At 38.2% G+C, this 24,506-nt stretch overlaps 1 protein-coding gene across 1 annotated transcript; it reads left to right on the top strand.

Moving 5' to 3' along the window:
* bcl3 (BCL3 transcription coactivator) lies at window positions 1-24,506 on the top strand. Its single transcript, XM_084384936.1, has 9 exons — window positions 1-892; window positions 1,944-2,106; window positions 12,140-12,248; window positions 19,651-19,858; window positions 20,656-20,744; window positions 20,885-20,962; window positions 21,244-21,411; window positions 22,709-22,772; window positions 22,869-24,506. Exons 1-9 carry the CDS (start codon window positions 397-399, stop codon window positions 23,387-23,389), a joined length of 1,896 nt encoding a protein of 631 aa, XP_084241062.1. The 5' UTR covers window positions 1-396; the 3' UTR covers window positions 23,390-24,506.

Genomic DNA, 24,506 nt, shown 5'->3' with positions numbered 1-24,506 from the left:
AGATCATAGAGCCAGCGAGCAGCACAGCGCAGAGGTTATCATCATGACTGCAGCGCGTGATCAATAATAGCCTATAATAATAATAATGCACATGACATATTGTCATTGCCCTAAAATGGCATTCTTCTAATTGCATGTGAAATTAATTAGGATGTTTATTCAGGTTTATTTTTTTAACTGACCATTTAATAGAAAACTTTGTGCATAAGCGAAGACTATGAATTTAAATGCTTCAGTGAGCTGTGCTAAAACATCTTGAGCAAAGCATGTAAGTATGTTGTTTAATCTGGGCAGCAAGAGCTGATACTCATCTTGGGACCGAGTCAAGTTAGTCATATTGACATAATGTTAATAAAAGGATTCGTCTAGGACCCATATATCGCCTACCTGAGGACAATGACAATGAGCGGCAGTAACCACACTGTGCGATCTGTGCCACTGGATCTTACCAACAAAACCAGAGAGCGTGGGAGCTGCGCGCAACCGGGAGACCAAGGTCGCCCTAAACATACTCCAGAAAGACAGGTGAAACCGAAGCACAAGTTCAGCAATGGACACGGGATTCTTCCCCCTGAATCACGGGACAGTTGTGATGGATCAGTTTCGCAGACAACTCAAACAGATGATGGGGATGTCAGGGCAAACAGGACGCGTGAGGGTCCCACACAAACCGGACCTATAACCCCTAAGTGCAACACGCGTCCGATAAAGAAACGTCCTTTCCCTCCGGATGTGGATCATGACACCAGTGGTCCAAGAAATATTCCACATAGCCCGGGTGCTAAAGAGTTGAAGGACTCTGCCGTGGGTCAAATACACACAGATGCACCGCTGATAATCAACTCATTTCGTCGTCTCCCGAGCGTTGACTCTCAGTTCGTAACACCATGTCGTAAGTTTACAATATGTTTATTTTGACTGATCTCTGATTATTATTTTAAGCGCAAAACTTGGATGACTTTGTGTAATTTAGCTTGTTCATACTACTTGGTGTATGTCATTGGTTTGTGTCATTTTGAAAGTATGTGCGTTCGGGTGGAACGAGTGCGTCCGCAATATGATTGCGCAGTCATGGTCAGTCCAAGCTCGAACCATAGTCAACGCGAAACCGTTGAGCTAATCAGCAGGATGTTTGGTTGAGCTGTTTTCAAAACGTGTCAGTGGGTTAACATGTATGCAGGTGAAACCGATGAGTATTATAATATATAATGTTTATTTATTTTTTATTATTATGTTACCAAAATCGTAACATACTATCCACATAGGCCTATTATTTAGTAAACATAGACTTAATAAATTATGTGCATTAATTTGTCAATACAATGACCTGTCCCAGACCCTCCAAAAGTTTTTTTTTTATTATTATTATTATTTTTTTTATTAGTTGATAAAAAGCTTGAGTGCTGTTATCTTAGGTGTGATGTTGTATAGTCTATCTTCACAGCTCTGATTAAAACCTAGATGGTGGTGGTGGCCATATGATAACCCCTTTAGCCAATTTCTCATTCATTTAACTGAGAGTGTTACATCCTACCTTGTGTTACAACATTCCTCGGTCTCCTTATACATTTAATCTAACATACAAATAATAATCTACATAAGTATGCTGAAAGCGTCACACACTGGTATGAATACATTCCTGTTACTGGTCTATTTCTTGCTCTTGATAGTGTGCTATGCAGAACAATCTTATTTTGTCATAAAGATCATCTAAACCAAATGTATCCACACTGCATCTTTCCAAAATTGAGCTCAAGCATTAGCAACTTATTAGCAAACATCTCTTTTTACTTCTTCTTAGCTGGTAAAATGCAAGGACCTGGTAAAAAGGTTAATTTTTCATTATGACCTGGCCAACTTTTCAATTAACTCTTTTTCATTAGTGTCGGTTTGATATGCATGTTTGTTTTGGTTAATATTAATATTTTTTTTCTTCTCTGTAGTTATAGCAGGCTATCCATTTTTGCAGTGGTCTCGGCATTACAGCCAACAGAAATCCATTGCTATTCCGGTTCCCACTCTTTCGCCTCCTCCGCCGCTGGAAAGCACAGAGCGGCTGCTGGCAGATATTGCTGCGGCAACATGTCAGGATGAAGATGGTGACACGTGAGTCTTTCACCCTTTCATGAGGTCTCATTTTGTGGTATGGTGTAGTCTAAGAACTGATTAAGCTTAAACAACATCCCTCAAAACTGTCACAGGGCCGTCATGCATTCCAACAGAGAATTTTAAACAGGTAAAGAAGTAGATCAGACCATATTTTATAGTTTTTACTGTATATTTAAATAGTCGGATTCACTGTTACACTGCACATGGGTTTATTATTAGTATCTTTAGGTAAATTATGAGTATCAGTGACATGTACTTTCTGTTTGCTTTTTTTGGAAATTCCAGATTATCCTTGATATATCACTCTGACTCTTGCTTAGTCATCCAGAACAAACAAAAAAGTCATAGATCCAGTGTGTTTAAAAATATATGTAGACGTGCCTACTGTTTATGTTGAATCACAAGAGACAAGATTTTAGTAGGGAGTCATTGTGACCCCTGTTACCCAGTACATTTCATCACTGTTGTTACAATTCCTGTTCAACTAGATCACTGAGCCCACCAAAATCATCTTATCTGGTAATGATCAACTCCAAAGAAAGAGATTATCTGTTCTTTGTGAGAGAGAGAGACAGAGAGAGAGAGAGAGAGAAAGGGAGACTGATTCAAGAGGAGGGTATGGCTTGTGGGTATGAGTAAGAGTATTTGAGAGAAACTGGTTTTCGATATTTCACGTGCTGCTGTTTCAGGGCTTAGTTGAGTGTTGTAGGTCATGGGGATGCCAGAGATGAACATTCTGGTTCCCTCAGGCTTTGGCATGAACACAAATACATGTACGTGTTACTGTAATATCTGAACCTTCACTCAGTATGAAAATATAATTTATTATGTGAGTGAAACTTCTCCAAAAATGACACCTGGTGTCACGCAATATTGATATCAAGGTTTAGTCAGCAGCTGTTAAAAACATTGCTATGAGCATTTAATGCTTAGTAAGCAAATGAAGCCTATTCCCTTTTTGAGAAATGTGATGATATATGGAGCACTGCGTATTTTTACTAACCAGATTTGATTTGACTCATCCCATAAAACCTATACCACTTAAAAGATCATTGGTCCACAGTCTATTGTCAATAGTGTATTGATGTATGAAGCACAGCACACACAAATGTCACTTTAAAACAAAGCAACTTTCAGTTGGTCAATAGGGTGAATCTGTTGAACCCATTGCGAAATCTGCATGGGGAAATATTTTGCCCTTACACAAAATTCCCAATTGCATACTGTAGATTCCTATTGAAATGAATGGATTTTGCCTATGAAAATGTGACTGCACCTTTAGACTTTCATTCATCTTCAGAACACACATGAAAATATTTTGACTGAGTGAGTAAATTATGCTCTTTTCCATGTAGTTCCAATGAACAGGGACCTCAAGCTTTAAAATGGGCACAAAAGTATCATAAAATTGGTTCATATGATTTGTTAGAGATATTCTAAAGCCATATTATGAGAAACAGACCAACATTTAATAAACTAAAAGTCCTTATTCACTGATAACCCGGCCTAGCTTCTTATGATGTATTAAAGGAATAGTTCACCCAAAAATGAAAATTATCCCATAATTTACTCACCCTTAAAGGTAGGAAATTTGTTTTATAAAACATTTTTCTATACTATTGGTTGAAACTCTCTTCACATCCTGAAAGCAATCAATAATAGAAGTGGTCTAAATTTTAAACCATGTACATGTATCTTCTGTGTAAGTCATTTGGTCCGAATGCAATGATACAATGTCCTACCTGTCAACATATGCATTTCCATACCTCCGCACATCCTGTTCGCGCTGACATCACGGGTCATCACCGCGTTGTAGACACAGTCACTGGGTGCCGTAAACAAACCGCAGTCTTACAGTTCCTTCTAAACCAAAACAACGAGCTTATGCTGTGTTCACAACGTGTCATAACTGTTATTTCAAGATGGCAACCCGTGACTTTCTACTGTTCAGACGAGCTGTTCACGTCCTCAGACTCGGATTTATGTGTTTCTATGTCAACACTATCAACACTGACATGAACTGCAGCAGTCAGGTGGTAAATAAGAGCTCTGAAGTTGTTTACGTTCATTATTATTGTAATGTTTTTTTGTTCATGTGCTTTGAGACATGAGGTAATTTAATGCTGTCTCTCGTTTCGTGACGCTCTGCAAACTCTGCTGTGTGCGTTCATGTGTTTTGAAGGAGGCGTGGCTTTGAAGACGCTCTGAAGGGAGGGTGGGATCTCATGCTTTCAAAGCTGGCTTGCTATTGCTAGACGCTCAAAATTGCCAACCCTGACTTTAAGCCATCCTAGGTAGAGTTCTCAACGGGCCTGAAAATTACAACCCGACCCGACCCGGCCCGTGGCTTTTAAAGCCCGGACCCGATGTAACCCGACATATAAACATGAATTATCTGCCCGAACCCGGCCCGCGGCCCGACGCCGCGTCAGATTTTTTTTTTCTCTCATACACGTATTATCATGACCAGTTGATGGGAATTCAAATCAACCTTTAATGTTCACGCCTTTTAACAATACAAACAACTGAAACAATAAACTTTAAATATATAAATAGGCTGTAGTAGCGACGGTAAATTCACCTGCGGCAAGTTTACTTCTCACCAACTCCATCTTCTTCTCCAGGCTATAATAAAGGCGCGCACGCAGAGGCGTCAGGTCTGCCCCCGCCCCTCTCCATGATGCACGTTACACGCAGCAGCCAGACTTTCTTTACGGTGAACAGCAGCGATGATTAATAAATGTTTTTTTTTTTTTTTTACTGAGCGGAAAAGATTAAGCCCGAGGTCCGACCCGACCCGAGTCATTTGATTATATTTTCGACCCGAACCCGGCCCGAACCCGCGGGTCCCGTCGGGTTTGTCGGGCTGACCCGACCCGTTGAGAACTCTAATCCTAGGTGTATATGACTTTCTTCTCTCAGCCGAACACAATCAGAGTTATACTAAATAATATCCTGGTTCTTCCCAGCTTTGTAATGCATTGAATAGTGCCTGAGTTTTTGAAGCTCCAACGCGTGTACGGCACTTGCCCGAAGCCAGTGATTATAGTTTATAAAGTTTTAAAGGTGACATATTATGCCCCTTTTCACAAGATATTATATGAATCTATGGTGTCCCCAGAATGTGTCTCTGAAATTTCAGCTCAAAATACTCCTCCGATCATTTATTATATCGTGCCAAACTTGCCCCTTTTTGGGTGTGAGCAAAAATGCGCTGTTTTTGTGTGTGTTCCTTTAAATGCAAATGAGCTGCTGCTCCCCGCCCCCGTTCAGAAGAGGGCCGATCCTTTAAACGAGCTTCGGATACAATAACAAAACACACAAATAATCTCACTCATCCAAAATCTCAGAAATAACTAGTAGCGGAGTGCAGCCTTATGGAGAGACTCAGGAAGAGGTTGCAACTTTTAGACTGCACCTGTCCTGGACGTTTATGAATGATTAGTGGATACTGGATACATTTATGCAGTTGTTGTGGAATTACATTGATTCATCTCATCGAGTTGCATGTTCCGTCATGTTTAACTTTTACACAAGATGACACAGTTCCCTGAGGTCTTTATAAGACAACTGTGACAATTTTTGGTTCTTTGCAACCAACGACAGAACAGTTTGCATGCTTTGCTCAAACTTTTGCCATTGCATTAGAACTGGTTACACTGTTGTCACTTGCAAAAACCAAATGGCGGCGCGTGGTGGAAACGTGCAGTTTAAGGGAAGGTAATATTATAATAAGATCCCCTTCCTATGTCAGAAGGAGAGCGAAATCTGATTAGCTTATTTTGTGACATGCTTGCAGAGAAAGGCTTACCAAAACAAAGATACTGGGTTGTCACTTTTCACGTTTTCTGGGTTGGTAGATGCACCGGGGACCTGATTATAGCACTTAAACACAGAAAAAGTCTGATTTTAATGATATGTCCCCTTTAAATATGGATATTTCTCTTACAAAAACCCATCACTTCGCTTCAGAAGGCCTTTATTACACCCCTGGAGACAGATGACTTTTTATGATGAATGAATGTGCTTTTTGGAGCTTCAAAAACTTGTCCACTATTCAATGCCATTACAAACTGGGAAGAGCCAGGATATTATTTAATATAACTCTGATTGTGTTTGGCGAAAGTTTGAAGAAAGTCATATACACCTAGGATGGCTTGAGGGTCAGTAAATTATGAGACAATTTTTGGGTGAACTAAAATGAATATCCCTTTAATGAGAGTGCATTGAAGAAGCAGTGATTCCAGATCAAATCTTTTAATGAATCACTTAGTCCGATTCACAAAATCTGTCTGAATGGTTTAAGTCTCAAATAACACTGTTCCTGTTCTCAAAGTTCAAATCACTGACTTGATTGAACTTCTTCTTCTACTCCCTAGAAGAATATCAGTGAATAACAACTTAAATTGATGTTTGTTTCTTTTATAAAGAAGATAGAGCGTTCCTGACATTCAAATAGTACAGCAATAGTACATGCCTAGCAACACCAGTGTCATGGGTTAGATTCCTAAGAAATGCATGATAAAATGTAATGCAGCCCACAAGTCATATGTACCACTTTTGTGGTGCTTTTGCTTGTCATTGTAATTTTATGGAAAAGAGCCACCAGAACAATTCTTCAGAATTTCACCTATTATGTTCCACAGAACAAAAACAATTCATGTGCAAGTTTAAAATTTACATTTACATTTACATTTTATTCATTTAGCTGACGCTTTTATCCAAAGCGACTTACAATTGCTATATATGTCAGAGGTCGCACGCCTCTGGAGCAACTAGGGGTTAAGTGTCTTGCTCAGGGACACATTGGTGTCTCACATTGGATTCGAACCCGGGTCTCTCACACCAAAGGCATGTGTCTTATCCATTGCGCCACACCACCCCAAAATAACATGCAAACGATGAGGTGACCTGCTAGGGTGATCTGTTTTCTCAATAAAATGTTGTTGATATTTTGTTTGGCTTTCTAATTGGTGAGATTTTTTTTTAAACCACATATCCTCCCTGAACTGATATGTTGCTTACATTTTTAGCAAAGTTTTAGTTTCCAGTAGATCCCTATTTCCTGGTTTCTGTCTATTGTTTGCATGCACATACTGTATGTCAATCATGCTATTAAATCAACTGCATTTACACAAACCGAAAAACAACAATCTCTATCTTTTTTTTTCTATCTTTTTTCTCACACACTGCCCTCCCCCTTGTGTGTGCTCTGTCCTGGCTCTTGCGTCAAAGGGTGTCTCGTGCTCTCACCTTGTTTTCTTCTCAGTACTTCACAGACCCTCATTTTCGGGAAAGCCTGATGTGAGTGCGAGTCTGTTGTGTGACTGCGGTTTTTTTCAGGTGTCTTTCTCTCTCTCTCTCTCTTTCATCTTTTTTTTCACTGCCTTGTGTGTTTAAAATGAATGGGCTCAAAAACCCAAACATCCGCTCTTCACTTCCTCCTTTACCGCTTTTTCTCTGTTGCTTATCACTCTCTCTCTCCCCCCTTTCACTCTGTACTGTAAGCTTACATCCCTGTGTACGAATTTGTCCATTTCAACTCTTCATACCCACTTTCTCCTCCTTTTTCCTCTCTTGTAGTCTACGAATTTGTATGAAGCATCATAAGATTACATGACAGGTCATGCATGCTTTAAAAATTCTATCATTTATCACCCTCATGTAGTTTCAAACCTGTATGACTTTCTTTATTCTATGGAACACAAAAGAAGATGTTTTGAAAAATGTCCCTACAATGAAGGTCAATGGGGTCCAATGTATATTTTTTGGACCCCATTGACTTTCATATATGGACAAAAACAATTTTCAAAATATCTTCATTTGTGTTTCACATGAGAAACAAAGTGACAGACTTGGATCGACGCGTATTTCTGTTTCACAAACAGTAATGTATGGTCTTAGTAATGCCAAAGTTTTCTTGGATTCGATTCGATGTGTTTGGCTCAGGCTGTTTATGTCTTGTCTCAGCCTCTGAGTTTGTTTGCTACAGCAGCAGCAGGCCTGTGTGCTACAGGGGATGTTAGAGGTTTGTGTTTCTGGGCTGTACAGGATGCCACACATGCGCCACTGCCCCGCCATGAGCCCTTCATCTCCTTCTGATGATGTTCAGGTTCCTACGTCAGTCTCAGCCTGAGCCTTATCTGGGGCTGCGGTCTAACTAACTCTCAGTCACTTCCAGGAACCCAGAGAGTTTCATCTGTCGAAAAGAAAGAGAGAGAGAAACTAAATTCTGACCTGCAGTATAAGTGACAGCAATGCCAGTGATTATCACACAGACAGATATGTGACAAAAAAAGGCCTATAATTTACATACTAATGTAAAACTAATTGGCCATCAAATGTGACAAGAACATAAGATAAATGGCCAGTTAGTTAACATTAGTATGTACATTAAATATCTTTATGTACATTATTTCTATCCAAAACACAAAGTTGGCTTTTCTTTGTCAGCCACAAAAATTATATAAAATATAAAGTATCTTTTTGCAGACAGATTTAATGAAAGGCTACCTGTTTGTATTTTTTTTGTTTTTTTTTTCTGTATGCACTATATCCAACGCTATCTCACGACCAATTTGTACAAATTCGTACGAGTGAGTAAAAGGTAGCTAATTCGTACGAATTTGCACGATCTCACTTGTACGAATTCATACGATTTATCTAAACCCCAGCGATGGGTAGGTTTAGGGGCGGGGTCAGGGGTAGGTCATTCGTACGAATTCACACGAATTGGGCAACTCGTAAAATATATACGATTTAGTAAAAATCGTATGAGTGAGGAAGTATGAATTCGTATGAATTAGCCACTTCGTAAAATTCGTACAAATTGCCGTGAGATCGGGTTGACTATATCAGTGTTACCAGCAGTTGCAAGGAACACACAATGAAGATGAAGATCAGGTATTACGTCTTTAATCCACTCGCAAGGTAATACAAAACAAGACAAGCAAACAAAACCAACCGCTATGCGGAAACATGACCAGACAATGGGTGAACAAACACAGCAACTTAAACAGCAAGGAAAACGAGGGTAATTAATGACACACAGCTGAACTGAAAACTAATCATATCTGTTACCATGACAACTAAAGAGTGGTGGGAAAACTGAACAAAGGAAGACAGGAAACTGGTGAAAACAAACTAAAAGTCCATGATGGTGAAACTAAGAATAATCGTGACAATCTCAGCCCTTGCGGTTTCAGCCCAAGTACCCCTTGGTGAATACAGATGGAGGAGGGTCTTTTAAATGTTGTATAAAATTGTGTTGTATTTAAGCCTGACCTGTAATAACAGTAATATACCATTTTAATGTATTTATTAATTTTATTATGAGGTTTAAATTGCATGTTAAAATATTCAATCCTTATTTTTTTATGTAATATTGCCGTTCTGGCTAATAATTATTATCCGTGCACATTGTTTTTTTGTTGTTAAATTCATGTGCCCTCGTAATCTTTCATCAAAATCTTGCAGCGATTTCTCATTTCTTCTCTTATGATGTGTTTATTGGCATGAGGGGCGGGACAACCTGTCACTCACATGAGATCACAGCAATAGTAAACGACAACCATCTAACGATCCAATCAATTCCCAAAGGACAAAATCAAGTCCCACCCTACATTTTTTCTTGTTCGGGAAGCCGTTTCACTCTGATATACAGGGTGGGCCATTTATATGGATACACCGTAATAACATGGGAATGGTTGGTGATATTAAAGTCCTGTTTGTGGCACATTAGTATATGTGAGGGGGCAAACTCCTCAAGATGGGTGGTGACCATCACATATACTAATGTGCCACAAACAGGACTTTAATATCACCAACCATTCCCATGTTATTACGGTGTATCCATATAAACGGCCCACCCTGTACATCATAATAGGGAAGAAAAGACTATCACAACTTCCATTTCATGCTGACTTTAATCTCTTCTCTGGTGATGTGTGCAGTTCCCCTCCAGTAACCTGTTACTCAGATTAGATCGCAGAAATTAGCAAACAACAATGAACCAATCAATTCCTGGTTGACAAAATCAAGTCCTGCCCTACAGTTTGTCTTGTTTGAGAAGCTTTTTTACTCAAATATAAGTCCCAATAGAGAAAGCGATTGCCATTTCCGTTCCTTGACGACTTTGAAGACCCATGTATTATTGTACTATTACAACGCTTACTGCAAATGCAATAGGCAGAGATTTATTCATTTCGTGCTGCTCTACTTGCAGTTTTGATCTGCCCCATATGCCTTATGTGGCCTTTGCTACATGACACAGGCCAGTTTTACTTGTTTTGTGTAAACAACATACAATTCTCAAACCTGATAAAGACTCCTTGATCCAAAACAGGGTCTTGTCACAAGGGCTGAACACATGGCCCTGATGGCAGAACTGAAAAAGCATGAGATTTCCTGAAGTACGCTAACATTGAGCTCACTTACAGGAAAGGAGGCAAATAAAGAAAGAATTAAGCTACTAATAATCTCTTCTGCTTTCTTATCAAAAGCAAGGAACAGGCAGTTCAGGCGGGTCATAGCCTGAGTCAGACCAGCTTGTATTCATTTTGACTAGATTGCTCTTCTCTTCCTCTTTTGATTTGATGCTTCATGGAGGAATTTGATTGTATGGTGACTGTTGATCCAAACAGAAAATCTTCTTTGATCTTATGTTATATCACCTGTTCTTATACATGTTCTTATACACTTGTGGTTATATGTGCAGTACTTGATTTCCTTCTCTCTGTTTTATTTCCAAAATCTTGCCACAATGGAATAACCCACATGAGGCAATTGCAACAGCCAATTATAGGACAATATTTACATTTATCACTAGGAATATGAATCATCTCCATAATTCAAATCATTGGCTTTCCCACTGTCTGTGTTCCGGCTTGTTTCATCCCACAGTGACTCAATATACAAGTCAAAAGACAATATAAACAATGAGAGCCCCTGTTCTTCACTGTTCCCTTTTTTCTATCCCTCTCTCATTTTTCCAGCTGTTGCAGTATGACTTCCCATCAGGGCCTATTAACATTCTTGACATAAGAACTGCTTTATAGTTCATAATGCAAGAAATGAACATTCTACATTGATGTCTGCATTGATAACAACCCTAAGTGTTAGTCGTGCTAAAAAAGTGTTTAAAAATTATAATATATTTTATCTTGATGACTTCTGTATGTTTGCAATGCTTCAGATATTTGTTTTATAATATGCAATATTCTGTGCCCATATATGTTGTTGCACTCTGCACATAGTATTGATTCCACTGGTTTAATATTGTTTTGCATTTTATAGTGATCAATTGGTATGCAAATTGTGCATGTTATACTCTTCAGATAAGTTGTGAATATATATCGTGCTTGTGTTTTAAGTCAGTGCAAGGTTCTTCTTTGTAAATTTCTCAGGGTTTCATGGGAAGTTCTGCTAGAGGAGTCTGAAAAGCACAGAAAGCCCCTAATGCAACAGTAAATATAATGATAATTAGTATTCAAAACAGAAAGAACGGTGCCATTGTCCCTGAGGGCAGGAAGTGACTTCAAACCAAAGTAGCTGTTACTGGAAGCAGATTTAGAAAAAGAAAAAAATTATTAAAAAGATTTCATGAGAGTCCCTTTCTCTTTCTCACACAATGTTTTCTTCCTCTTCCCAAACTTTGACTTCTACACTCTCACCTCAGAGAGGCTTTCTGTGAAATGATAGGGAGATAAGCATTTCCCTGTACTCACCAACACTGGCTGCATTAAAAGCCACTGTGTACAAGATGAGTCATACACATGATTGTTTTTACAAACCTTTAGTCCACCAGGTGAAGTGTCATGCAGTCAACCATTTGAACTCATTGGCTGACTTGTGCGGGCCATTAGAAAAGACAGTCAACCCTGTGTGGTTACAAGAAATGCATCACAATACATTTTGATGGTACTAGTTTTGTTTGTGTGGTTAAATGCTAATGAATTTACAGGACTATGCATGCTGCTTTTGCTGTTATTTCTGTGTTTATGTAATTAATGCATGTGTGTATTATTTGCAGACCTCTTCACATTGCTGTGGTCAAGGAGAACATCCAACTGGTCAGTTGGCTTATTGAAATATTTCGACGGGCCCACAAAGACCTGGACATTTTCAATAACCTACGACAGGTAAGGTGTATACAAACACAGCAAAAAAGGTAGCATTTTACAATAAGGTTTTATTTGTTAAAGGGATAGTTCACCCAAATCTTTCATCATTCACTCCCTCTTAAGTTGTTCAAACCTGTATGAATTTATTTCATCTGCTGAACAAAAAAGCAGATATTTTGAAGAATGTTGGTAACCAAACAGTTGATTTATATTTATACTTTGGAAGTCAATGGGAAGTCAATATGGAAGTCATCAACTTTTTGGTTACCCGTATTCTTCACAATATCTTATTTTGTGTTCAGCAGAAGAAAGAAATTCATACAGGTATGAAACAACTTGATATGGCAGCTTGTTTCCACCATGGAATAAAAAAGGTAATTGACTTTTTTTCTCGCAATTGCAAGATTAAATCTCGCAATTCTCAGAAATCTTGCAAATCTCAGAATTGTGTGATGTAAAGTCACAATTGACCGTTCGCAAAGACTTTAGTTACTGTTGCTATGTCCGACAAGCAACGCTGCTCTCACGCCACACACCAAGTCTCAACTTTCAAATCTGGTCATTTTTTTAAAGAAATTTAAACAATAAATACCGTTTTGTGGCTCTTTAATGTGTCTGACAGATCGCTGCAGAGCCTCTTAAAGCTGCTTGTGAACCGATCTTCTCTTCCTTCTAGTTCATTTATAGCATCAAATAAACATTAAAGAACATAAGAAAGAATGGTGTTTTAACCGCGGAAAACTTTGTTTTTCAAGTTCAAATCCTCCAACGTTAATCTACTAACTCTCCTGACCAGAGGTGTCAAAAGTATTCACATTCATTACTCAGGTAGAAGTATAGATACTAGGGTTTAAAAAGACTTCTGTAGAAGTTGAAGTATCAACTCAAGTACTTTTATACTTTCACTTGAGTAAAAAGCTTGTTTCAAAACTACTTAAAGTATAAAAGTAAAAGTAATGTAGGAAAAAAAAAGCAATTCTCTCTCTCTCTCTCTCTCTCTCTCTCTCTGAATCAATATTTGACGTGATTTGCCCCGATTTCTCCCTCACTTACTATGTTTCCTTCGGACGAGTTTTGGCGCTTCACACAACCAAATATGACTACAGCCTCTCACAAGTTAGAAAGACACCACAAAGCCAATCAGTTTAGCGATGTCTATTCAGGAGGCGGGACTCAGATCTAAACCGTTTGTGTAATTGGCCAATTTTTTTAATGTGAGGAGTAGAAAGTACAGATAATTGCGTGAAAATGTAAGGAGTAGAAGTAAAAAGTCGTCTGAAAAAGAATTACTCCAGTAAAGTATAGATACCCCAAATTTCTACTTAAGTAAGGTAACGAAGTATTTGTACTTCGTTACTTGACACCTCTGCTCCTGACTGCTTTGTCGGACAAAAATGGCGGATTCGGCAAATGGCGGATTCGGCGAATGGCGGATTATGATTAGTCAGATCGCCTGTCAATCAAATTCCCTGAGAAGGGTCAATTGCAGATATAAAGTCAGAATTTAGTGACAACTATCCCTTTAAATTATTCAAATTATTATTAATACTATTAAAACACTTAAAAAATCAAGAAATCATATATTTTTTTAAAAGTTTATTTTTCTTCTCAGTAACAATTGTTTTTGCTTGTTTTCCAGTTTCTGTTTATAAAAACAAGCGACTTTGTCATAATTATAGCAGAAATACTGGAGGAAATATTGTAATATTGTAATTGTAAAATAAAATTGTATTGTTAGTTCATGATATTTAATGCATTAACTAAAATTAATGAATTGAACCTTATTGTAAAGTGTTATTACCTACATTGGCCTTTGCAGCAGGGTGTAAAAGAAAAGAAGGGATTCAATGTTAGTGATTGTTGGATTGAGAGGATTTAACAAACAACACCGGGCTAGTTAAACCTGAGTTCTTGTCCCTGTGGGGCATATGTTGGTTAACTGTAAATTTCCACAATAGTGTTCTTAACTGTTACATGATACATTTAGCTTAGGTTTAAACAGAAGAGGAAATTACTCCTAGGGCACTGTTGTTCTCAGGCAGTGCCACCGTACTGTTTGCGGTTATTTGAGCACCTTTAGTAGTCACTGGCCTGCCCACTTGTGTGCTCACCACATGGCCACCACAACACACTGTGTGCTTCGCTGCATCTTGCTTCCATGTGTCAGCAGCATTGTAAGTGCACAGACCTGTCAGACTGTTCCCAGGCTTTCACATCCTGCTCTTCTCCTTAGTTGCGTTAACCCTTACTTCCACCACTGTCACTCAACCGCATTATCAATTACCGCCATTGCATGTCTAACCAGCCATCAAAAATTACCTCAAGTTCACATTTAGGTTTCACTTGACGTACATACGCACTCTTTCACACACACAAACACGAATGCTTGTATATTCACAGGCAGCCAGCAGTTACCAGAAGCTGCGTGTATGTCTTAGCCGCGGGCTGAAACTTGTTTCTGTCAGATTGTTGAGGTTAACATTTGTGTTATATCCTGTGTTCAATTCTTATTTCCCCAGAAATGTGAACTGCACATTAGCATGTCTTTGAAGCTTAGATGGAGTTTTGATGAACTTTTATTGCAGCATTTGAAGAAAATTACTGTTTTGGTGTTTCCAAATCCAAGATTAGTGAGGGAATACAATGATTAATGTGATGTTATAATGGCAGGCAGACACACACACAGCTGACTGGTACAATAAAGAGGAAAGTGTTACTACAGCTATCATTATTACTATCACTAGAAATTGTACATGTTAGAATGACTTGTATCGCCATGTCTCTGGTTCAGCTCCACTCTTTTGTAAATCTTGTCCTCCAACATGTCTGTCATGACCAACACTGACACTGACATTTTAAATGCACATGAGAAGAAGCATGATGTGTGTGTGGGTGTGTGTGTGTGTGTATGTGCACATGACAAATGTGTTTTGCGTATTATCAGTCAAGCAAGACTGCAGCTGATGAGTTGTTTGCATGGCCTGTCAGTGAATTCAGTTTACTGGAGTATGTATGTTTTTATACTAGTATGAGTGTATGTGCAAACACAGTTAAAGCGGCTGCTGTATGCATCTGAACTTAAGTATCCTTATTCCGAGAAGTCACATGACCCCCCTCTCACACCCTGGGTTGTTTCTCAACATACCTTGTGTTGAGGTTTGAAGGGTATTAAAAGGGACTTTCCCTCCCTCTCTCTCTCTGTCTCTGTCTCTCTTTCTCTCCTGCACTCTTGTAACATGCTTATCTTTTTATCTATTTTTTACCCTGAATTGTAAAACATTCCTGTCTGCTTTTACTACAAGTAAGAGACCCGGAGAAATCTTCACAGAAAGACTAACCCATAAGTTAACTATGCATATCTATATTAGCTTTCATTTCAAGCATAAAGCATATCATCAATAGTGCCTGTTGACTTCCTTAATGCATGTTCCTGGTCTTATTGTGAATGATTCATTAGTGCATGTTACTTAAAAAAAGTGTCTATTTTTGATTTTTAAAGTTAAAACTTCCTCCTGTCAACTTGTGTCATTTAATGTTAATGTTAAAGTGCCCCTATTATGGTTTTTCGAATATTCCCTTTCTTGCAGTGTGTAATATAGCTGTTTGTGAATGTAAACGTTCTGCAAAGTTGTAAAGTCGAAAGTGCACAATAAATAAAGTTATTGTCTCCCAAAAGAAAGAATCGACTCTGAACCCCCTTAACGAGTTGTTTTTCATTCGAAACCTGCGGTTCTACGTCACTAGAAGATACATTTCCATAATGCCCCCTATGTTGCACGTTGTCTGCCCGGGTTATTTTACTGACAACTGTTTCTTAAATCTTCGCGGGAGTTCAAAACGCTTGCTCTTGAAAGATCAGTTCTCAGTTTATTTGGACCAGCGTGTTCCTCAGAATCACAACCTGTAAGTATAAATAACCATTGATGTATATATTTTCTTCCTGGTGTTCAAAATATGTAGTTTTGTGTTTTGTATTGTGTAGGTTTCCGGCTAACGGCTAAATCACGTTATCACTGTCTTACCGAAATGGTTCTGCTAATCAGCTGTGGACCACTATTACCTAAAATTGTGTCTATTAATGCAGATTATCTATCGTTCTTACTACTTTGAGTAAAGATAAAGGATGGAGCAAGATTTGTTTTACAATGTTACATCCGCCCTTTACGTTAGTGCTCGGCGAATGTATGCGCTGTTATTGATTCAGTTCCTGCATGTGCACCACAATAAATTTGAAATATACACATCGGTTTGTTGATGAACATACACTTGTTAATGCTAATGGTGAGGAATTACAGTTGCAACATCTAATAATGTACCTCAAACTGAGTAGCGTATCACTGAGAAACGTCCTGCTCAAGTCATCTTTGCGATGGGGGTTCAGGTTGAATAACTAGTTCTTCCAGCGTTTCATCATCGGATTCGCGCTCGGATTGATATGGTGAAATCGATTTCATTGTTACTGTCTTTAAAGTGTGTACAATCGTTGAGGACTGAGGAAGCCTCCGGTGCTGCTGACGGTCGGTTATGGTAATGGACGTTTAGGTTCTGACACGCGCTGTACGTGGTAGACCAATCACAACAGACTGGGCCATCTGGCCAATCAGAGCAGAGTAGGCTCGCGGAAAGGAGGGATTTAGAGAGGCTGATTCATCAATCGAGTCGTTTAAGAATCATTGAAAAATGTATATTATGAGAAAATGTAACGTTTTTTGACCTTTGATGCATGTAAGCCTGTTGTAGTAGACCTCCAAAACAAAATTAGCCTTTAAAATAGCATAATAGGGGCACTTTAAACAATAGCCAAATAGCCACCTTGCCCAGCTTGGTCACACTGCTCTGTTGACTGGTTATAGAGGCATTTTGGGCACTTTTCAGATGGTCATGCTGGGGGACCAGATGGCCAACCAGTCTAAAACCAGCTGACCACAAACTTGGTCAGGCTGGGAGACCAGCTTAAACCACATAAGACAGGCAAAACATTTTATGCTGTTTTATCCTGGATTTTTCAGTTATTTACATCTGGCTCTATTTTGCCATGTAATATTTATTTTGCATTAAATAATCTGCTTCACATACGTCACATTATGGAATTAAAATGGGTTTCATTTCATTTCAAAAGTGTGACATGAATGTATAAAACAGCATTCATATCTTTGTTGCTTGGATTGAGTGCACTGTTTATTTTTCCTTTCTTTTCTTGTCCTTGTGTGTTTTTGTTTCAGCCCAGTCATCAATGCTAAATCATGCAAGATTTAGTTTCAGTTCACTAGAGCGTGTTTTTGGCTCATGCATGTGTCATGAGTCTTCCCTTCAATCACTTTCCTTATTCATCCAACATTCCCCTTTTTTCTTTCTTTTTTTTCCTGTTTACACACAGGAATGTGAGTCTAAGAACTCACTGCAGGGGAGAGGAAAGGGATTTTCCCTCTCTGATCTATCTCTTCCCTTCATCGCTCCCTTTGCCTGATCATTTCCGGCTCCTCCTTTCCCTTTCTCTGTCTCTCTCGTCCCTCCTTTTCTCCCCTCATGCTCTTCCAAGCACTTACATTTTCTCTTTAAACCTTTATTGGTGGTTTATTGGTCAGTTATTGCAGGTTCATTGGATGCAAAACGAGAAAGGTACTATTGCACTAAAACTTCTCTTCTCAATGTAATTTGACGTCCTTTCTTATACAATTTCCTGTTTCAGGCCTTGTCTAAAGAGGATGTGAGTGTGTTTTATCCATCACTTTTTCTAAATTAGATTTGTAGTAATTGATCTGGGCACAAAGAAAAACCCATCAAATTTTATGTGTGTGGTAACTTTTCTTTTAGCACATACACACAAAACTCGAGTGTGTGATGCTTGGTGAGTCAGACAGGATTCAGGGAAATAGGAGAGTTGTTTTCATAGGAAGGGAGGGCCAAAGGCATTGTGACACCAGAGGAATTTCTGTCTTCATTCTCGCTGTACTTTTTTTCTACTGTGCCTTACTGGAACATCCTTCCTCCAGTGACAAACCAGTCCCCCCCTCTGTGTGCTAGCAGATAACCAACTTTACCTGCTAGCAAGCCTGAACTGATGCTAATCTTTAGTGGGTATCATTAAAAACCACAAACCTCTCTTTATCTTTTTCTCAATCTTCCTCTCTGTCAACAAAACACACACGATAGATTATTTGACTTACTATGCAGTTTTAGCTTCCTATATTAGCAGAAATGCTAACTTTCAATGGATATATGATTTTATTGTACGTCTGAATGCAAGATTGAACGTTTACATTTTCAAGAACTGTCAAGTGACTAATGTAATGCTTTATTTTTGCTTCCTTGCCTGTATATGCTTACATTGAAGGAACTAGTGCTGTGTGTTTTCATCTTGACTCTCAGTTCTTGTCTGTAAGCCTTGACGTTTTTTTTTCCTTTTTTTTCTTTCACTTTATTGTTTAACTGCTTTCAACAATGCTAGTTCTCAAGAATTTACCTCAGGTGAAGGAAACGAAAATAAAGTTCTCTGTGACTGGTTTGACCAAGATTACTTTTAAAGTTTCACTAATGTGTACACACCAAGCAGACACGCAAACTTTGGTATGTTACAGGTATGCTGGTTAATTTATAGGTGAATGTTTTATTTTATTATTAAATATTAAATAAGTGTATGTTTTTCTATAAATGTATCACTCTACTTTAATCAGTTTATAGTACATAGGGCTGTAACCACCACCATAGACATTGTAATCAACAATCAAATCAAAGAAGGCGGGCTTTACTATTCACAGAAGCTGAGCACGAATTACAATTGTTTTGCAATAGAAACGCAATAGAAATGACTGACAGTAATATCCAGTGATGCAAACTACTATATTAAAATATAAGCAATAATTTACGAGATTCATGCATTCCATAACTGAAGTGAAAAGAAACATTACAAATTTACTTTTAGCATATTTGCATACTATAAAGAGTGAATATGTGCATATTTAAACCAAAATATTATTCACAAATATGTTCTTTTACTGCTTTACTTGTTCTTTGCTTTTCTTTATTTCCTTAAATCCCTTTAGTGTTTACGCTCTTAGTAGTGGTTTGTTTGTGTGTTAGGTAAGTCACCGCATAGCTGTTTACAAAGGGGCGTTAGCCCAGTTTTATCTTATCAGATCTGTGGAACTGACCTTTAACCTGTTAGACAAGTTCCTGGTTAGCAGCTACAGTTACAGGAATCCACATCAGGATATGACTCAACCTATTAGTCCAAATGAACCTTAACACCTTATCAGACATCAGAGTAGTAGATTTTTTTGATGCGCACCTTACATATTAACATGCAATAAGAGTTAGTGAGAGTTTTGATCATGTGTTCTAAATATAACTGGCCCTTAAATATACTGTGGATTTGATTAACTGAATCAGTAAACTCTCTTTCTTTCTCTCACTCTCTCAGACACCATTGCATTTGGCTGTAATCACCCATCAGCCTTTTCTGGTGGAAGCTTTGCTGGATGCAGGATCTGACCCTGGAGCTCTGGACCGTAATGGACAGACAGCGCTGCACTTGTGCTGTGAGCACAAAGATGTAGACTGCCTCTCTGTCATCCTCAGACACTACCCCCAAAACCCTTTGCCCCACCTGGAGATCAGGAACTATGAGGGTGAGTGCTGGACCTACATCTAAAATGGTATATTTATTGAATTACATACATATTGTTTTGTAGCATAAGCATAGGGAAATGTATAGTAAAAAAATAAGGTTAAGCTTCACGCCTTAAATCCACAGAGGTGGAGCTTGACTTGGTCAAGGTCCACCCATTTGGCTCTGCAGTGAGCACCAGTTGAATGGATGTGCTGCCTGACACTACAGCTCTCTTAACTATATGGTCCTGTTTAGTACAGCAATATAAGCAAATACATAACTGGAAATGAGCGTTTATCCTGTTTGTGTCATAATCCAACACTTTGGAAAAATATACATGCCATCTTCAGAAGGTGAAGTTCTGTGTTCCACTGGGGGGCAGACAGAAAAAGAGCTTCTTGTCATGGATTTTCATGCATGAATGTATGATTATGTTTTGGAAAATTTTTGCTCATCAGGAAGGAGGGAAGTATATCGCCATCTAGCTTTATTTGTGGATTCTGACACAATAATTCCCACTTGTAACCACTTATGTACTACTAAAGAAAACTGAAATTTAAGTATGCTGAACTTAACCGTTAGTATTATTTGATCTTATTTTATTTTCAGAGTATTATCATTTGTCCTAAACAGTACTTGCAGTTGATATTGGCTTCATTCATGTGTAAGAAATGTAAGATGAGACATTTCCTGTTGCTGTCACGATTCAAAAAGTCCTTAGAAACACAGAGTTTTAGTGTGTTGTTGAAACATGCCAAAACTCGCTTCAATGGATCATTTAGAACACTGCATGAATATTTTGTTGTTTAATTTAAGGTCTGACGCCCCTCCACCTGGCTGTGCAGAAAGGAGATAAAACATTGACAAGACTCACATTGGAGAGTGGAGCTGAAATCAACGCTGGGGTCAGTGAATTTGTTGTCATATCCACTGCGTTTATGCTTTCAGATGTGATACTATCCCTGCAGTATCGGTGCAATTAGTTGTGTATTATGATCTCTATGGTTCAATTGTTTATTATGTCTCTTTTTCTCTTTTAACACAGGATAATAAAAGCGGTCGCAGTGCACTGATTCATGCTGTAGAAAATAACTCTATTGACATGGTCATCTTGCTGATCGAGGTGTGTGTGCATATCTTTTTTTCTGTTGAGTTTTTTTCACACTTCACATGTGATGTCAAATCCAATGAGTCAGCTATCCAGCCAGTCATTTTCTTGATCATCACTTTTGTCTGTTCCTTTCATTTTTATCTTGTACATCTCTGTTGGTGAGCACAGGAAAGAACATGTATAACTATGAGGCTGAAATTTTTAACTATTAATCATTATTACTCAGTGTTTGTATGAGAGTGGATGAGAAGCAGATATTAATGTTTTTTTTTTCTGTGTGCTGTGTAATTCAGAGTGGGTGTGATGTGAACGCACAGTCTTATAGTGGGAACACAGCCTTACACAGCGCCTGTGGCAGAGGTCAGATAGAGATTGTCAGGGTCTTGCTGAAGAATGGAGCTGACAGTAGTCTTAAAAACAACCACAATGACACCGCCATCATGGTAGCAAAAAACAAAAAGGTAAGAACTGAAAGAATGGCAGTAGTGCATTTGTATTGTATATTTATTAGTCTTGCCTAGTTATGTATTTATTTACAAAATAAAGTGCTTTTTTCGATTTATCAACATCATATTTAGAAATATCTTTCAATAAAAGTCTTTCATTATAATAGTTATATAAAGTCAGTAGAATATATATAGTACATGAACACTGCCAACAAGTGGCGATTCACAAAACTTTCATTGCTCAGTTGTATTGCATATTAACCATACACCTTAATTACCAGTCAGATGTGTCATCAAAGATACATTATTGTTGTACGAAGCCTCGTGGAGACCATTTCTTCTAAGAAAAAAATAAACAAAATAACATTTCATATTACAACTAGTGATTTAATTTGTGATTTGAATTTTAAATCTATTTCTCATAATTAAAACATTATAAAGTCCCCCTGTAGTCAATAATTATATCCCTTAAAACTCATCTTTGATCACCAAAATTACATATTTAAACTTTTTTTGTCCTGTGAAAAATAACAACTTCATGCCTTATGAATGAAACGCCCTTGCTTCATTTAGTATACGTGGATCCATTAGTTTGCTAATTAGCCTTTTGTTTGACTTTGTTGTCAAACAGCTAATAATGTGTTGCTAATGTTACACAAACCCGCTAATGTTCCCGTTGCCGTTCGCCATCTCAAGTCTGCCTTCTAAAAAACAGCATCCTTTGAAACGCTTTGAACAACTCAGAACGTCAGTGGAGAAAGGCATAGTTGATAATAACATTGTAATATACATCATATACCTAATTCACCTGCTATATTGCTAAATGTACATGATTTTTCATATCAGCAGAAAAATATACCAGGATAAACTGGCTTCTCTTGAGACTCCCCTGCTTCGCAGCAGTTAATGATATGCTAAAGCTCACCTGGACATTGATGTGATTGGTTACAAGGTAGTTTGTGACGTCAGAAACACCAGCGATTTCAAACCGCATTTTTGAGACTGTCTTTAGATCACTGCAGTTTTAAGGAGAAAATACTTAGCAATGGTGTTGACTTACGACTTTGCACATGGTTTGTCTTAAAGCATATAACAATGCCACATAGACATATAAACAACATTAAAAACATGATTATCATGTTGATGCTACATTAGCGAAGCATTATTTCCTGTGTCAGTCCACTCCAGGCTTCTCAAGATAAAGGTCGCTGAAATTTAAAAAACAACAACATTGGCCCCATAATCTATCCATGTGTGTCACCATAACTTCTGTAACTCATCTAAACAAGCATTTATGTGTTTTTGCCTTAAGGTGTCTGATGTGCTGCGTGGGAGGGGCACTCGCACATGCAACGGGAAACCGATACCTAGTAATGGTAAGAGTCTCTCTGAAATTACAAGAGTGAAAGTATCTCTAAACACCTCAAGTAGGCCATTTAAAGTTTTTTTTGTCATTTTTTCCCCCTGTTTAGGCTCTTTGTCCCCTGGCAGCTCCAACCATTCTCCCCGGATGACTCCCACTTTTCAGCGCAGTACGTCGCATTCTCCTGTGACTCCAAATTTACCACGAAGTCAGTCAGCGGAGAGCATTTCAGAACGTCAATCACCGATGAACAGCAATGAAAAAAGCCTTCTGCAAGTGTTGCCTAGGACACACCATAATATAGCAGTAGACAACAGGGCAGGCTACGGAATGGCACTCCATCCTTTCCCATATCTGTCACCGTCTGGGTACGACCAAATTCAGCCGCCTCTCTCTCACATCCAGAGAAGGACTCTAATCGCTTCCCCTCTTTACTATCCCCCTGGTATTCAAAGACCTCCATATTACTCAGATACACAGATAATCTTACTCCCCAGTATCCCTGTGCCAATCGCATATGGCTCTCCCTCACAGGGTGCTGGTAACCAAACACGGCCATCCAGTCGCAGCAGTGACCAATCAGACATGTCTACTGTGAGTGTAAACAGTGAAGAAAGAGGTGTGAGTTGATAGCTGCTAGATATTTAAACAGCTGGCCCTCTTAAAGGGATAGTTCACCCAAAAATGAAAATCCTGTTTGAACATATGTAGTAACTAAATGGCTTTGGTGACCATAGACTTCAATTAGTAAGGTTCCAAAGTGAGTAAATTATGATTTTTGGGTGAACTGATTCCTTTGTAAGGGGTGTTTGAATGTTATTTGTGGTTGGACAACATACTGACTGATTTATAGCATATCTGTGTATCTAAACATTTTTCAAATCTTTTCAAAGGTTTATAAGTTGATGCTGATGTTATGACGTTTTGCTAAATCAATAACATAACTCTATATTTGTGTTACCAAGTGTTTTGCTATGTAATTGAAATGATTATGATGATTTTGTCATGCATTTTAAAGAGCTATGATATTTATACTTCTATTGCAAGGAACTGATCTTTTCTTTTTTCCTGTTTTCATTTATTTTATTTTTTTTACTGTGGAGTCTGTATATTTATTGACAGCATTTTGGTTTTCCCATGTACAGATTTTCCAGAATTAAGTTACCCTAATTCATATGACAGAAAATCTCTAATCGCATTCGTGTTTACAAAAAAAATGGTCAGAAATTGTATTTCACACTGTGAGGCCCTCAAAAGGGTACATACATGACAGCCAATATCAACCAAGTAGAATGCATATAGAGGTCAGGATAGTTTTATCTACAATGAACATTGTCAACTATTGTCAAAGAAAGCATTTTGAGATTGAGATTTTTTGCAGTTATATTGTTTATGTGCCTGTTGATTACACCAAAATTGTTACTCGTGCCAATTTTATTTTTGTGCAAATCTTTGAATGGCAGCTTGAAATCTCTTTCTGAGGAAGTTATGTGACAAATTATGAGTTTTGACTCACTGGCTTAAAATGAATACTCTTGTAGAAAGCCACTGTGGTATCTGTGGTAACAGGAGAATTAAAACCATTGCCAGAATCTTAAGAAACTGTGATTAACATGATACAGACATGGGCTTTGACATGAATTTCAAAATAGGTACCTAATGGTGATATTGCTGACAGTAATGTGTACATTTTGATTTGCATATGAATGTGTGAATATAAGTGCAGCAATATAAAGTAACCTAGTTT

The sequence above is a fragment of the Rutilus rutilus genome (assembly GCF_951802725.1).
Source record: "Rutilus rutilus genome assembly, chromosome: 17".
In the NCBI taxonomy this organism is placed as follows: Eukaryota; Metazoa; Chordata; class Actinopteri; order Cypriniformes; family Leuciscidae; genus Rutilus; species Rutilus rutilus.
The sequence above is the reverse complement of the archived record's forward strand: the minus strand, read 5'-3'. Positions and strand labels throughout refer to the sequence as shown.

Bases quoted from the DNA above. Each gene is read 5' to 3' on its own strand.
- bcl3 (XM_084384936.1), top strand. From the start codon at position 397: ATGACAATGAGCGGCAGTAACCACACTGTGCGATCTGTGCCACTGGAT. The intron at 2,107-12,139 runs GTGAGTCTTTCA...TATTATTTGCAG, and splicing joins CAGGATGAAGATGGTGACAC to ACCTCTTCACATTGCTGTGG. The intron at 22,773-22,868 runs GTAAGAGTCTCT...CCCCCTGTTTAG, and splicing joins GAAACCGATACCTAGTAATG to GCTCTTTGTCCCCTGGCAGC.